We start from the raw sequence: 15802 nt of genomic DNA, 5'->3' as shown, positions 1-15802 counted from the left end.
ACAAATTGTATGCAAATATGTAAGCTGCACCTAACTCAGTTTTTGCATTAACTTCTAAATGTTTTTACTCTCTGTACAGTGATCTGTCACGTCGCATCAAAGAGTATCAAAACGGCACTTTCTCTTTGAATTTCGTGATTTTGTGGACAGAATTTGAAGGATGACACTTTGTTTCTTATCGAAACAATCTTTCTGGAATACCCTATTTGAATGTAAATAAAGTAAACTTAGCACATACTCCCCTGGTTTCACAGACAAGGCTTAAGCTAGTCCTAGACTAAAATGCATGTTTGAGCTGTTTTAACTGAAGGCAACATATACTGACGTATCTTAAAATATGTTTTATTTCATACGGCCATTGTTTTGTCTCAATATGCACACCAGTAATGTTTTCTAGTGAATGTTTATAAAAGCCACTTAAATGCCCTAATTGAACTAAGGTTTAATCCTGGCTTAGGCTAAGCCCTGTCTGTGAAACCAGGCCATTGTGTTCCCTGTTACATCCCTGTGGGTGTGTCTGTGTTTTTTTTCTCTCTCTCACTTCTTGTCATTTTCTTAGGCTCAACCTGTCTGAACTCTGGTTGGTTGGGGAAGCTTTCAAACAGCATGATGTCAACTCCTCCGCTGCCAATCATTCCCGTCAGCATTTAAAAGGACGTCAAAATGAACGTGAGACTTGGCTCCCCTGCCTTCATCTCTGTGTTGCTCTTTTGTATCGTCAGTATTGTTTACTCTGTGACAGTCTTAACCCAACCTTTTTTTACAACCCGAATTCCAGAAATGTTGGACCGTTTTTTAAATGTGAATAAAATGAAAACTAAAAGATTTTCAAGTGACATGAGCCAATATTATTTTCACAATAGAACATAGATAACATAACAAATGTTTAACTGAGAAATTTTACAATTTTATGCACAAAATGAGCTCATTTCAAATTTGATGCCTGCTACAGGTCCCAAATTAGTGGGGACGGGGGCATGTTTACCATGGTGTAGCATCTCCTCTTCTTTTCAAAACAGTTTGAAGACGTCTGGGCATCAAGGTTATGAGTTTCTGGAGTTTTGGTGTTGGAATTTGGTCCCATTCTTGCCTGATATAGTTTTCCAGCTGCTGAAGAGTTTGTGGTTGTCTTTGATGTATTTTTCTCTATAGGTGAAAGATCTGGACTGCAGGCAGGTCAATTCAGCACCCAGGCTCTTCTATGACGAAGCCATGCTGTTGTAATAGCTGCAGTATGTTGTTTTGCATTGTCCTACTGAAATACACAAGACCTTCCCTGAAATAGATGTCATCTGGAGGGGAGCATATGTTCCTCTAAAACCTTTATATATACCTTTCAGCATTCATAGTGCCTTCCAAAACATGTAAGCTGCCCATACCGTATGCATTTATGCACCCCCATACCATCAGAGATGCTGGCTTTTGAACTGAATGCTGATAAAACACTGGAAGGTCTCCCGCCTCTTTAGCCCGGAGGACATGGCATCCATGATTTCCAACAAGAATGTCAAATTTGGACTCGTCTGACCATAGACACTTTTCCACTTTAAAACAGTCAATTTTAAATGAGCCTTGTCCCACAGGACACGACGGCGCTTCTGGGCCATGTTCACATATGGCTTCCTTTTTGCATGATAGAGCTTTAGTTGGCATCTGCAGATGGCACGGCGGATTGTGTTTACCGACAGTGGTTTCTGGACGTATTCTTAGGCCCATTTAGTGATGTCATTGACACAATCAGGCCAATGGGTGATGCAGTGTCGTCTGAGGGCCCGAAGACCACAGGCATCCAATAAAGTCTTCGGCCTTGTCCCTTATGAGATTTCTGCAGTTTCTCTGAATCTTCCAATGATGTTATGCACTGTAGGTGATAAGATTTGCAAAGCCTTTGCAATTTGACTTTGAGGATCATTATTTTAAAGTATTCCTCAATCTTTTTATGCACTCTTTCACAGATTGCCTATCTTTACTTCTGAGAGACTCTGCCTCTAAGACATCCCTTGTATAGCTAATCATGTTACAGACCTGATATCAATTAACTTAATTAGTTGCTAGATGTTCTCCCAATCTTTTCAAAATTTCTTGCTTTTTCAGCCCTTTTTTGCCCCTGTGCCAACCTTTTTGAGACCTGTAGCAGGCATCAAATTTGAAATGAGCTCATTTAGTGGATAAAAGTGTAAAATTTCTCAGTTTAAACATTTGTTATGTTATCTGTGTTCTATTGTGAATAAAATATTGGCTCATGTGATTTAAAAATCTTTTAGTTTTCATTTTAATTAAATTTAAAAAAATGTCCAAACATTTCCAGAATTTGGGTTGTATGAAGACATTATTTATCCATGGCACATTTTGATTCTTTGATTGGTATTTTGATTCTTCATGTAAATGTTGTTCAGAGGCTTGTAAGCTTTATTTATGCATTATTTTATTTTTTTGTCAGGAAATAAATTTTATTTATATAAAAGAAAGTTGGCCATAGGAATGTATAATTCATTTTAAAAGTTAAGAAATCTGTTCAAAGTTGGCAACATTTAGTGAATGATTTTGGGAAAAGATATATCTAGATGCTTCCTTGCAGTTTTCTTTGTTTTCCACTGTTTTTAAAATAAAAGCAGTTATTCACTGTATTTGTTTGCCTTTTGTTTTTGTGTTTCGGCTCAAAATTCATATCAAGATTTGTATTTATCGGCAAATATATTGGTTTCGACTTCGACCAATATTTTCAAATTGGTGCATCCCAGAAAAACATTTTGATAAATATATGCACGAGATTGTATATGCACTGATACTAGTATCGGTATCGGGCCCGATACCAAGCTCATGTACTTGTACTTGTACTCATACTCGTAAAAATACCCCCGATACCAAAGACCAATAAATACAGTCGGTTAATGGCTTAAGTGGACATAAACATTTGGGTGAAAACAGGATATGTGTCAGTATCCATGGACTCGGTCTTAAAGGGACCGTAGCCTATATTTGTCATTAATGTTAATAAAACAACATGATATGTTAAATAAATATATACATGGTAAATAAACCTACTGTATATGAAAAAACAAGTTTATTTAATTTGTATCTCTGTAGTATTTGTTGTATTGTTTGTAATTTGTTTGTAAATTTCTTTTTATATAACAAAAACATATATCGGCAATTATGCCCTTTAAAGGTTATTGGACACTGTGAATTTTTTGTTCTTTAAGTTTGTGACAAGCACATAAAAATTATTACTTTTTTCATTGGAGGAGTAATAAAGAAGCTGTCCTACATTCATTAGTCTCACTGTGTTGTGCTTGGAAAACTGCAACATCAAAAAAAGAAAAAAAAAAAAGAAATGAATAAATGTATAAGCATCAGTATCGGCGAGTACTAGAAAAACAGTATCGGTACTTGTACTTGGTCCTTAAAAAATGGTATCGGTGCATCCCTACATTATACCTTTGCTTTAATAGGCTATGTTTGAATAAATTTGTCATGAAAACAAGTTGGACTACACAGCCATTGTTTAAATGTTTATATTTCATCAACAAACTGGAGTAGAAACAAAATTTTATTTTTAAATAAGTTGATATAAAACTGCTTTATGTGTAATTTAAATGTGTGTACAATTCAGTATTCTTTGAGTGTTGATTATTAAATAAAGATTAATAAATTGATTATTTTAACTTTATTTTCATTTTTTAATTTTTGGCAAAGTGCATCCTGAATTTTCATTTTGGGTTACCACATTTTAGAGTGCCACCCCTTTACTGTCCCCCTTTGGCCACCCCATTAAAAATTTACTGGAGGCACCACTGTTTGTTGATCAAAAAAATTAGAAGACTTGAATGTTTGATGTTGTCGAGGTGTAACTTTTGCTTACAATAAGTTTTGAAGAACAAACAGTGCAGAACTTTTTATTTATTTATTTCATTCAGCATTTTTTTAATTGAATTTCAAAAATACAAAATTCATTTGTTCTCAAAACAATTCATTTTTATCCACATAAGGATGCAATAAGTGCATAAATAAAACAAAATGAAAATAAAAGTGCAACACAAACATATTAAATTCATTTGGCTGCACTGACGAAGATCTCGCCTTTGAAGAAGACTGTTGATTTTGTACTCAAAAAATGTAAGTATAAACTACTTAAAAATTAAGATTATCCCAGAATGAATTGCATTCCTAGCACACCCCAACACTTACGCTCAATAATAATGATAAATGCTGACCAAAACTTAATTATATTACTTTTCGTTTTACTTCTTTAGTAAAACAAGCAAAATGTAAAGTTTTGTCATATGACATAACTATGCATGAATACACACTAGACAATTTACAGTCAAGCAATGAATTAATGCATGAAGTAATCAAATATATAAATTTACTGATAATAATAGCATAATTAATAACAAAATAAATAAATAAATGCATATACAAGTCAATAACACATGAAACAAAGCTTTATTCAAACTTATTGTTCTAACAATCATGTATTTACAGGCGGTGAACCCCACATCCTACTGCCATCTCAACACAGCTGTGCCAATTCTGCAGCTTTATTTTGATGAAGCAGCTGACCACCGTGAACACCTTCATCCATCATGTCCCTCACTGCTGCGTTTCTCAATGGGGACATTGTTGATCCAGAGGATGAGGAAGACCATGATGATGGACCACTGAACCCCACAACCTTGAAGCAAGAGTGGGAGAAGATGTGCGGGACAATCTGGTTGCAACTGTGTCTGGTCCAAACATTCATGTGCTCTCCATCAGCATGACTAAATAAACAGATTAAAACATTTTACAATTCATTCATGTCAGCATTCAGTTTCTTGCCATATTTCATTTCATATTTTTACAATTACAGACTAATTTTTGTTGTAGCTTCATTACTTATCTAAAGCACTGAACTGGTGAGCAGAAGGTTGCTGGTTCGATCTCCGCAGCCGTCACCACCAGTGTGTCCTTGAGCAAGACACTTTACTCCAGGTTACTCCAGCGGGATCGTCCCTGTAATAAGAGCACTGTAAGTCACTTTGGATAACGGTATCTGACAAATGTACAAATGTAAACGTGATTTTTGTAAATCCTTAGTGTCTCGGGCACAAACGCTAATTAAAGCTGCTTATTTCTTAAAGTTTACTTTTTTAAGGTACTACTATAATATAAATGCATACACACATTTCATACAATTTCTATTTGGGGGCATAAAGGGTTAGTTCACACAAACATAAATTCAGTCATTCGAGTCACTCACCTTCACGCTGTTCAATTCATGTGTTCATTTTTTTTTCTTTTTCTGTTTTTTTCTGAACACAAAAGTTGATTTGTCAAGTTTTTCCTGTTGGTTTCTGTTCATACAGTATCAGTCAATGACTTCCAGAAGCTTCATGACATTATTTGATGATGCTTTTGAAGCTTATGAAAGTTGGGCTCCATTGTATGAACAGAAAACAGCAGAACAAACTTGACCAAAATCACATCCTTAATGTCTTTTTCTAGATGCTCTGGCTGGCTCTGGGCTCACTGAGGAAGAAGAGATCACATCAACATCTAGGCCAGATGAGGCAGTAAGGGCAGGAGGAGTGATGGAGGGTCTCATCCATGCCACTACTTCCGGTGAGATGTCATTTGCTGGTGTGTTGAGCATCAGTAGTGTAATACTTAGTTTATAATCAGAATACAGTCACTTAAATAGTCAAGCATAGCATTAATTTAGTTATTCAAACGTAAAACGGTATAAAAAATAAATAAATAAAGACGTACCTCATTGTTCCTCCTCAAATTCAAATTCAATTAGACCATCAGTTTTCACACTTTTATGTGAAAAAAACTTCAAAAATTAAATATTTATTGTGCACTTTAGTTAGATTAATTAAATAAAATGTGTGTTTTTACAAGTGTGCTGAAATCATTGATCTTGACAGCTGCTGTAATTATAAAGGGAAAGCGCGGTGCTCGCTTTCTGTGTCATTCATTCACAAGAAAAGTTATTGTTTTTCTTAAGATTTTTTGAGTATTTCATACTTCACATTGACAAAATGTATTTTTAAACCTAGCTATTTTATAATGTTTAATATTTAGTCAAAAACGAAGTGAAAAAACGATTAGAGGAAATGGCTGATATATGCGCAAATAAATGCTACTTTGCCGCCACCTGCTGGTTAAAGTGGTAATTTTTGTCTTTTTTATTTTTAAATAAGTGTTTTCTATCAAATGTTGAATTTCCTACATTTTGAAACGTTCGGTTTTACGATAGGGACAATGTCAGAAGGATGAACAAGTAATGTTTGTGGTCATCACATTAAAAATAACATTTGAAGTGCTGGGGAAAAAATGCGTGTGCGTGTCTAATTACAGACAATGCGTTTTTAAACGGTCCCAACAGCTTCGTCTTTATTGCAATCAATAAAACTGGTTTATTGGAAAATTAGGTAAATGTGATAAGTGCATTAAAACATGAATACAACATTAAAAAGTCAACCATTGATGGTTTTGTATGAATATACAGCGACTACAGAACAGTTCACTCAGATGTCTATTTCATGTTGTGATGTGCTCATCATCTGCTATACTTATTTAGTATTTATTTAGTAATCGACTTTATGATGTATATAGTCAAAGTCCCTTTAAGACAAGTCATTTCACTCGGCGGCCATCTTTGAAACGCCTCTCGGGCATCCTGGGCATCATGCAGCTCCTATCTCTTTGAATGGGGAATCATCAAATTCTCCAAAGCTGTTTGCCAAGCTTTCGATTAAATTTCATATTTGAAATCACCAATGAAATCTGACAACAACTGTCTCGTAATTTTTTTTTCCAAACGCTCAAATCATGACAAAAAAAACAGTATTTAGGCTGGATCAAACTAAAGCGCATGCGCAGACCTAAATGCGCGTCTCTTGTGCCTCATTTCGGAGGCGCGCGTCTGACTGTTTCTATAGAAACCGGTGCTTCTAACGGCCGCTGTTTTAACACAAGGAACCATGTTTTTGGTTTTCAGTACTCACATTTGAAAGCATCCGTGCCGCTTTTCTCCTCCGTGTTTGATTATGACATCCTCTCCCGTGGCGGAAGTGCATGCTGTAAAACAGGCTGTGAGAAAAGAGAAAAGTAAGAGCACTGTAAACTGCAAGTTTTGCGGGAAAATGCATGAGAGAAATAAACAGAAATATCCTGCATATGGGGAAAAAAGTGGAAAAGACAATAATTTTGCCTCAATTTGTGCAGAACTAAAATGCAGAAAGAAAAAACGGTGTATTACTGAGTCAGATGATGAAAGTTATGAGGAAATTTTGTGTGTAACCGTAGGGACAGTGAACACGGTGACGAAGGATAAACAGAGACCACACTCAAAACTCTTTGCTGCCATGCTCCTGGGAAAAGAACAGGTAAAGTTTCAGTTAGATTGTGGAGCCAGCTGTAACATTATACCTGTCAACCTGTTAAACCCAGCCACACAAATTGAAAAGACTGAGCAAGTGCTGGTGATGTACAATAAAAGCACACTGCAGCCATTGGGGAAATGTAAAGTTACACTGAGAAATCCTAGAAACAACTGTGCCGGCTAGAATTCATGGTTGTAGATGAGGGGTCCGCAGTGCCACTACTGGGCAGCAGTGCAGTACAAGCCATGAATCTAGAGACATCTGAGTTTGCTGAAAATTATGTTATAACGTTATTCCGTGTGTTCGTTCGGCGGCTGCTACTGTGAGACACTTGTTTGAGACACACTGCAGTAAGATAGATCGATTTTAGAATATCATATTAAATGCTGGATGGCTTGTGTTGATAAATGGCATGCAATTAATTTTAAAACGTATTATATGATGTAGAAAATGCTGTATTATTGTTACTAAAAATAAAGCTACATCTGATTATGCTATATTAGCTACTTGACAAAATAGTGTTTTTCTCATGGTAAAGCATGGTACTCGCAAAAAATCAAGAAAATTAGATTTAAACAATAAGACTAAACGTGTTGAGCTATATAACAATAATTAGTTTTCTGCCTAAGCATATATCAAAACAGTTGTTCCCTTGTCTATTAAAACATGCGTCTTTGGTGTTTCCATGGTTTCTACAAAATAAAACCAGAAACTGAGGGTAACGCGGGTATGACGCAATTGACAGGCGACTCCTCACGTGTCCCACAGCCTTGGTTAAAATTGCAATTTTCTCAAGATTTACAAATAGTTGTAAACATTTGGGATATTGTAAGTAACCAAGTGAACAAAATATATAACACTGGCCTAGTGGTTTTTGGATATTTTACTGCAAAATTCTTACATATTGCACCTTTAATGGTGTATAGTATGCTATGATAAAATGCATCAGAATATTTTTACCATGCTTTGTGTAAAACTGCACAAATTATCCAGACCAACATAAACATGCAAATAGGGTGACAAGATAGAACAAAGACTTTCTCCCGGTCATCTTTGATTGGTCATTTACTTTTAAGAGTAATTTGACACAGTATTAAAAATAATCAAAGGACCATCCATTGGGCCAATGACGGAATTCAATGGTGTGGGCGAAAGTATAATGCATGTATGTCCTTGACATCATGCGTCAGGCCAGAGTTTACTCTTCCGCCGCAAATCGATGCGTACTGCCGTCTGTTGGAAGCTAGTTATTATGGTTAATAAAGTTTTAAATATGGATAATTTTCTTGCAAAATCTCATTGCTTCGCTTCAGAATGCCTTTATGAACCCCCTGAAACTGTATGGATTACTTTTATGATGAATGGATGCATTTATTTCGGGCTTCAAAACAGGCCCCCAGTTCAATAAAGCTTTGGAGAGCCAGGACATATTTCTATATATCTCCGATTGTGTTTGTCTGAAAGAAGATCGTCATATACACCTAGGATGGTTTGAGGGTCAGTAAATCATGTGATAATTTCCTTTTTTTTGGGTGAAACAACCCTTTAAATAGATATTTTAGTATATTTAAGTTATTGTTTAGGGCAGTGGTTTTCAATCCTGGACTCGAGAGATGAACTAATCATTTCTGTTTCTGCATTCAGCCTATGGGGCTGGGACTTGATGAACGAACAACTCGAACCCGAAGACTCAAGGGTGAATTAATAATTTCTGTTTCCTGTACAGAACTTATGGGATGTTGTGCATGCACGGTCAACCCGAAATGAACCAATCCCTCTCTGAGACAACTCGTTGTTCCCGAGTCACATTAAAGATTTGTTCAAAATGAACGAATCGCTCATGAACGACACATCACTAGCCAAAACTGTAAGTGCAGATATCTTATAAACACTTCCACCAGTCTTTATGGCATCATTTTATCTTTATTGGAATCAGGATTCACATACAACCAATGCAGTCATACAGTTGGGAAATAAATGTAAAAGAGTAAATATAATTCAGAATGTATTTATATTTGAATTATTCAGCAGATCAAAAACAAACATCATTAGATGCCACTTTAATAAGAACACATTTGATTAAGTGTGATTTATGTGTCATAAAATTTGCACATATCATTTACACAAAACAGGACCTAATTATTGTGGCTGTTCCTGATTCAGATTCACAATCTAAAACATAGAGTAAAATAAGTAAATTGTGTAATGTTAGCATGCACACTAGTAATTAGTAAACATAAAATTATTAAAGGCAAAACCCACCTAAAATATCTATTTGCAATTTAGAAATAATTTTCAGGTGAGAGTTTAAAATGATTATTCCTTTGGATTTTCATTACTGATATTACTGTACTATATTGTTTTATACTAATAATACTACAATTTAGCTGCAAATTACAGCCAGACGTCTCCAAGCCAATATGTTTTAGTCTCAGATTGTAATGTTACTGTGTTTATGTTAAGCGTGCGATTTCATTATGAAGTAAACTATGTTGTTAGATATAATAAATCAACATTAACAATGCCATTTAAATGATTAAAGCCGCACGAGTGTATAGTAGAAATGTATCAACATATAAAAACAGGCAGTCAGAATAAGGGCAATTTAAGCTCATCAGTTTTTACCATGGTAAAAACAGACAAGTTTAAATTTAATTATTTCCAGGGAGCTTTTCATTAAATTCAAGAACAAAGTTTTTGTATTCTCTTGCTTCTCTAATAGCGTTAACTAGTATTGTAGCATCATTTCCGTCTATGGTGAACGGATTTTTCTTACTCAGCTGCTCTAATTCCTGCTCATTTTTAGCGTTATATAACTGAATGATGAACCCTCTGTTTTTTCCAGTAATTCCTTGCTTCTTTGTGCTTTCATTTGGTCCCGCTTTATTAAATGTTTGATAATTTGTGAGCACCCTATGACAGTTTGCACCCTTTGCCAAATTCATCCCATCCAGCATCGACTGTCCAGTCTTCAGGCCTTGGCAACTTAGCGTAAATCTGTCCGGAATAGCGATGATGATAGGGTTTCCGTCTGAAAACACAGCTTTAAAATTGGCACGTGTCTTGACCCGGTTGATCAGGATGGGTGACTCCATATTCCGTCTTCCTTTTTGGATGAAACTCTCCTTTATGGTGTTGAGTCCATCACGCACTAGAACGCAGAAGTTGGGCTCTGGGTAGTACACAAAGAGAGGATTGACCTCTGCCACGGTTACACGAACCATGCGGTCCAGCCAACTCGCAATGTGATAGTCGCTGCTGCTGTGGAACTCATAACCAGTCGACATCACGGTGGGTGGGATGGAGTCTTTCTTCAGCTCCTCTCTCACAATCTGTAAGTATTCACTGTAGATGAAGTTGAATCTGATAGTGTCGCTATCAACAAAACTGAAGTAAACCAAACAACTTCTGTCATCCCCTTTCAATTCCTCCACAAGTGTTTTTGTAGCACCGTCATCTTTCAGATGCTCTCGAATATGCTGGTACGGTGGCTCAGTCGCGTCTTGCGCTATTGTTCCACCTGTTCCCCAGGTGTATGTGATTATAGCATACTTAATTTTACAGTCGTACCTGAAGGTCTTGAGCTTCTTCAGGATCTGAACTAGTTCTGGGCTGTGTTTTCCATTCATGCCAATAACCACGGCTACGTCTTCCAGCACTTCTTTGCCACTCTTGTCCTTCATAAATTTCATTTCCTCTTCCTTAAAGCCTTCACTTAGGGCATCGAGTAGATAACGACACCTTTTCTGTGCATCATCCTCTGAATTCACCTTCAAAGGTATATTGATCAGAAACTTGACCTTTAACCCCTGGTTAAGAGACAGAACACAAGCAATTTTGGTCACTGAAAGAATAGGAGTCAAGTTACTGTACTCTTCTGATGGTAAAACTGTTTATACCACACTAGATAAAACTTTATAATAATTACATCAATGATCATTAGTTAATATACTGTATATTCACATAGCCATAAATATGAAATAATGTGCTTGTTATTGTTTACAAATGAACTTATCAGACATTACATAACGAATAACAGATTTAATGTCAATTAAAATTCTTACAAATGTTATTAAACTTTCCATTCATATGATCATGCACTTTTAAAACATCTATAAATGTCATTAAATTTCAGTTCATACATTACTCAATGCACTTTTTTACATTTACAAATGTAAGGTTAGTTAAGGGGTCAATTTGATTGAAAACAAGTGTTTCCATGAAAAATGTATTTGTTATAAATCAAGGAATTTCCTGTTTAAGGATATAGTATGTGTGATGGAATTTTTTAATTAATCATAACTAACATTTCTTTTTCCTTGCAGGAATAACATTTATATGCTTTTGAAACCTAAATGTCCTCAAACCTTGCATGGGCCTATGTCAGTGTGTGTCTGAATCATGTCCAAAAATAAGAAAAGGGGAAATGAAACCTAGGGACAGCTAGACAACCATCTAAATATAATAGTACTGTGATATTGAGTAACCAACGAACTAATAAACACATGATTTGGGCAGATCTTGCTTTACCTAGTAACATGAGAGTTTGACATATGAAGAACCAATCATATTATAGAATACTTTACCATGCTCCTATCCTATATAAACTGTTGTATTCTTTTTGCTGGTGGGATTCTCTGCGATTGATACAAGGTGCTCCGGCCGTGAATAAAGCATATTCTAAGGCATGGTCCGGAGTCTATCTGGTTATTGCTGCGCAGCAAGTTAGGGAGCACTAGGGTCAAGACGTTGACCGAAATATTATTTGGTGTCGATTAGGAGACACCCCGTAAATCAGGTATATTATTTGGTGTCGATTAGGAGACGCCCCAGAAGATCAGGTATATTATTGAGTGTCGATTAGGAGACGCTTCGGAAGATCAGGTATATTATCAAGTGTCAATTAGGAAGATCAGGTATATTATTGAGTGTCGATTAGGAGACGCCCCGGAAGATCAGGTTTATTATTGAGTGTCGATTAGGAAGATCAGGTATATTATCGAGTGTGGATTAGGAGACGCTCCGGAAGATCAGGTATATTATTGAGTGTCGATTAGGAGACGTCCCGGAAGATCAGGTATATTATTGAGTGTCGATTAGGAGACGCCCCGGAAGATCAGGTTTATTATTGAGTGTCAATTAGGAAGATCAGGTATATTATTGAGTGTCGATTAGGAGACGCTTCGGAAGATCAGGTATATTATTTAGTGTCGATTAGGAGACGCTCCGGAAGATCAGGTATATTATCGAGTGTCATTTAGGAAGATCAGGTATATTATTGAGTGTCGATTAGGAGACGCTCCGGAAGATCAGGTATATTATTGAGTGTCAATTAGGAAGATCAGGTATATTATCGAGTGTCGATTAGGAGACGCTCCGGAAGATCAAGTATATTATTGAGTGTCGATTAGGAGACGCCCCGGAAGATCAGGTATATTATTGAGTGTCGATTAGGAGACGCTTCGGAAGATCAGGTATATTATCGAGTGTCAATTAGGAAGATCAGGTATATTATCGAGTGTCGATTAGGAGACGCTCCGGAAGATCAGGTATATTATTGAGTGTCTATTAGGAAGATCAGGTATATTATTGAGTGTCAATTAGGAAGATCAGGTATATTATTGAGTGTCTATTAGGAAGATCAGGTATATTATTGAGTGTCAATTAGGAAGATCAGGTATATTATTGAGTGTCAATTAGGAAGATCAGGTATATTATTGAGTGTCAATTAGGAAGATCAGGTATATTATTGAGTGTCTATTAGGAAGATCAGGTATATTATTGAGTGTCTATTAGGAAGATCAGGTATATTATTGAGTGTCAATTAGGAAGATCAGGTATATTATTGAGTGTCGATTAGGAGACTCTCGGGTGTCAATTAGGAGACGCCCCAGGTAAACAGGTAAACTTAAGTCAGGTGCATAGGGGAAAATCTACGTGTTGAGCCAATAAAAAAAATAATAATAAAATAAAAACGTTTTGCACTTAAATTACAAGTATGTGTTAAGTTTAGCTAAATACTTGTTAAAGACAACCTTTACACAAAAGTGCTTAAAATTACTAATTAAACTATTTATTCACAACATGTAAATGTAAAAAAGAGCATTAGATAATATATGAATTGAAGTTTAAAGACAATTAGCATTCAAATGTAACAAATAAGCTTTTAGTCATTGTACAATTTTAAAATCATTTGTAGATTTTTAAAAAGTGAATGATCATATGAATTAAAAGTTTAATGACATTTATAAGCATTTCAGCCAATGATCTGTTAAGCAATAGATGTTTGTTAATGATTTATTAATGAAAGTTATTATAAAGTGTTGCCAAACAAGTATGATGTGTCACTATTTAATAAAGAAACTAATTTAATTGTAGCACATACACAATGTGCTTACATGGTACCTATAAGTATAAACTGGAAAGTTAAGTAGTAGTGTTTGTAAAGTATACTAACTACTGTATCATAAATGGTGTTAAATATAATGTCTGACCTGAGCAGAGGGGTCTCTGGGCCTTTTGCTGCCTGCGCTTGCCATCTTCTTGCTCCTAACTGAGTGAAATCTGCCTGCTAATCTGAGTCTTATATAGGATCTGAGGGTGGTTATAATTTTGCAGAGTGAGAAGAAATGGGATTGTTTTCTGATAAAACTGCTGTGCTGTTCAAGCTCTAGGTTCCTCATGACAGTGAGGTCTGTTAGCTGGAATAAACATTTCAGTTAAGTGGAACAGCCTGTTTCAAACAACGCCCAGAGCAGTGTTTCATTCGTCCTTTGTTGCTGGCACTACATACATGCAGTTTACCAACACTAAACAGCAAATAAGGCCTTGTTGGCATTTGCATGAATATAAATATATTACTGCTTGCAAGTGTCTGATTTGTTGACGGGCACCGGATAATCAATAATAAGAGTATTTTCATTTGGACACATTAAATTACAGCTGTAAAACTTAAATCAGAGTTGTGCAGTGAGATGTGGGGTGATGCGGTGAATCAACCACAAAATAAACAAAACATGTAAATGACAAACGCAAGCTTTCAGACTCAAAATCTATGACACAGTTTTCTCGTCCATTCATTTTTAAGTAGCTCCCCAAACAGTAAAACAAATAACTAAATCTAAACCCTCAATTTTACAGACCAGGCTTAAGATAGTCCCAAACTAAAATGCATGTTTGAGCTGTTTAAACTGAAAGAAACTTACACTGATATATCTTATAATATGTTTAAAACATTGTTTTGTCTAAAGACGCAACTATTTAAATGTCCTAATTGAACTAAGGCCTAATCCTGACTTAATCTAAGCCCTGTCTGTGAAACCAGGCCTATACGTATTGTGTGGAAAACAGTCGTTCCCGTGATCATTTGATTCCCATGTTCATGTATGTTGTGAAGCATGTTATAATGATTAGTATGGATTGCACTTTGATAAACCTAAGGTTCATGATCTGTTGTTTATAGTATACATATTTGCATAATGACCCTATAGCAGGTTTGATTTGATAAGAATGTGTTTGATGCTTTGCATCTTTATCGTTCCATGGTACAAACAATATCCTAAACTGTAATGGTACGTATGATTTTTTTTTTTTTTTTTTGGTTAAGTTCTCCATTCCGGTGACAATGAACTTTTGTTGAACTGACTACAGTGTTTTTGTGCAACTCAAACTGTTAGGAAATATTAACCAAGATAGTGAGGTACACCCATTTTTGTGCTGCTTCATCTGTTCTGAGTTTGATCCATAAAGGGAAGAACTACATGATCTCGAATCTTTTCGCAATTTTGAACTTGTTTTAAATTTCTATTGTTTGGCCCACGTTTGGCTTTCACTTTAAGTCAAGTCAACTTTATTTATATAGCTCTATTTACAGTGTAGATTGTCAAAGCAGCTTTACAGTGATAACAGGAAAATAATGCAACAAAGTTTGTTTTGGTTGTACAGCAGCTCTAGAAAAAAACTAAAAGTTCATTGTTGATTCATTTCTAGGGGTGTCACAATATATCAAAATACAATACAACAATATGTATGGTGGATAGTGACAATCTGTATTGTGTGTAGTTCACCCAAAATGAAAATTACTGTGAGAAAAAAAAAAAAAAAAAAAATCAAGTTTACAGAGTTTTAGTGTCAGTACTACAGTACATTAAACTACTAGGCCTATATATTATGTTGAATATAATTTATAATAATGCAATTGGGGAGTATTTGTTGGTCCTGATTATGCCAAATGTCTCATGTTACCAGTAAAAAGTGGCCTACCATATGTCTTTGAGTACCGCAATAATATTTGTATCGCGAGTTCAGTATCGTTACATGAGGGTATCGTTGCACCCCAATTCATTTCCATTGTAGAAATCATTAGTTATTAATGTAATTCATTAATCTGTACAGCAGCTCTAAAGAAAACACTGTATGCAAACTGAACT

The 15802-nt window shown here is 35.6% G+C and overlaps 3 protein-coding genes across 7 annotated transcripts in view; 1 reads left to right on the top strand and 2 right to left on the bottom strand.

Moving 5' to 3' along the window:
* The window catches only part of LOC127510699 (membrane-spanning 4-domains subfamily A member 4A-like), a 69392-nt gene extending 66119 nt beyond the window's left edge, over positions 1 to 3273 (top strand). For 4 of the 5 annotated variants that reach the window (XR_007929698.1, XR_007929697.1, XM_051890634.1 and 1 more), the window contains one exon: positions 560 to 3273. Coding sequence is in view for 2 of the 5 variants with exons in the window: in XM_051890634.1 (XP_051746594.1) it covers positions 560 to 574 (15 nt within the window). In the remaining 3 variants the exon portion in view is untranslated. The remainder of the gene's footprint in view (positions 1 to 559) is intronic. The other variant, XR_007929699.1, reaches the window with a different exon arrangement.
* Positions 1 to 15802, bottom strand: part of LOC127511450 (oocyte zinc finger protein XlCOF6-like) — an 832024-nt gene that overhangs the window by 496359 nt on the left and 319863 nt on the right. The gene's annotated exons all lie outside the window — the stretch shown is intronic.
* LOC127510643 (uncharacterized) lies at positions 9277 to 14034 on the bottom strand. Its single transcript, XM_051890495.1, has 2 exons — positions 13868 to 14034; positions 9277 to 11182 (listed from the first exon to the last, which is right to left on the bottom strand). The coding sequence occupies exons 1-2, from the start codon at positions 13910 to 13912 to the stop codon at positions 10025 to 10027; spliced, it is 1203 nt and encodes a 400-aa protein (XP_051746455.1). The 5' UTR covers positions 13913 to 14034; the 3' UTR covers positions 9277 to 10024.

This window comes from Ctenopharyngodon idella, chromosome 4 (assembly GCF_019924925.1).
Source record: "Ctenopharyngodon idella isolate HZGC_01 chromosome 4, HZGC01, whole genome shotgun sequence".
Taxonomy (NCBI): Eukaryota; Metazoa; Chordata; class Actinopteri; order Cypriniformes; family Xenocyprididae; genus Ctenopharyngodon; species Ctenopharyngodon idella.
This window is presented reverse-complemented; position numbering and strand designations above follow the sequence as displayed.

What these genes read in the sequence shown, in the direction of transcription:
- LOC127510643 (XM_051890495.1), bottom strand. Translation starts at nt 13,912, where the DNA reads ATGGCAAGCGCAGGCAGCAAAAGGCCCAGAGACCCCTCTGCTCAG. An exon ending in CCAGAGACCCCTCTGCTCAG is followed by an intron (nt 11,183 to 13,867) that starts GTCAGACATTAT and finishes TCTCTTAACCAG; the next exon opens with GGGTTAAAGGTCAAGTTTCT.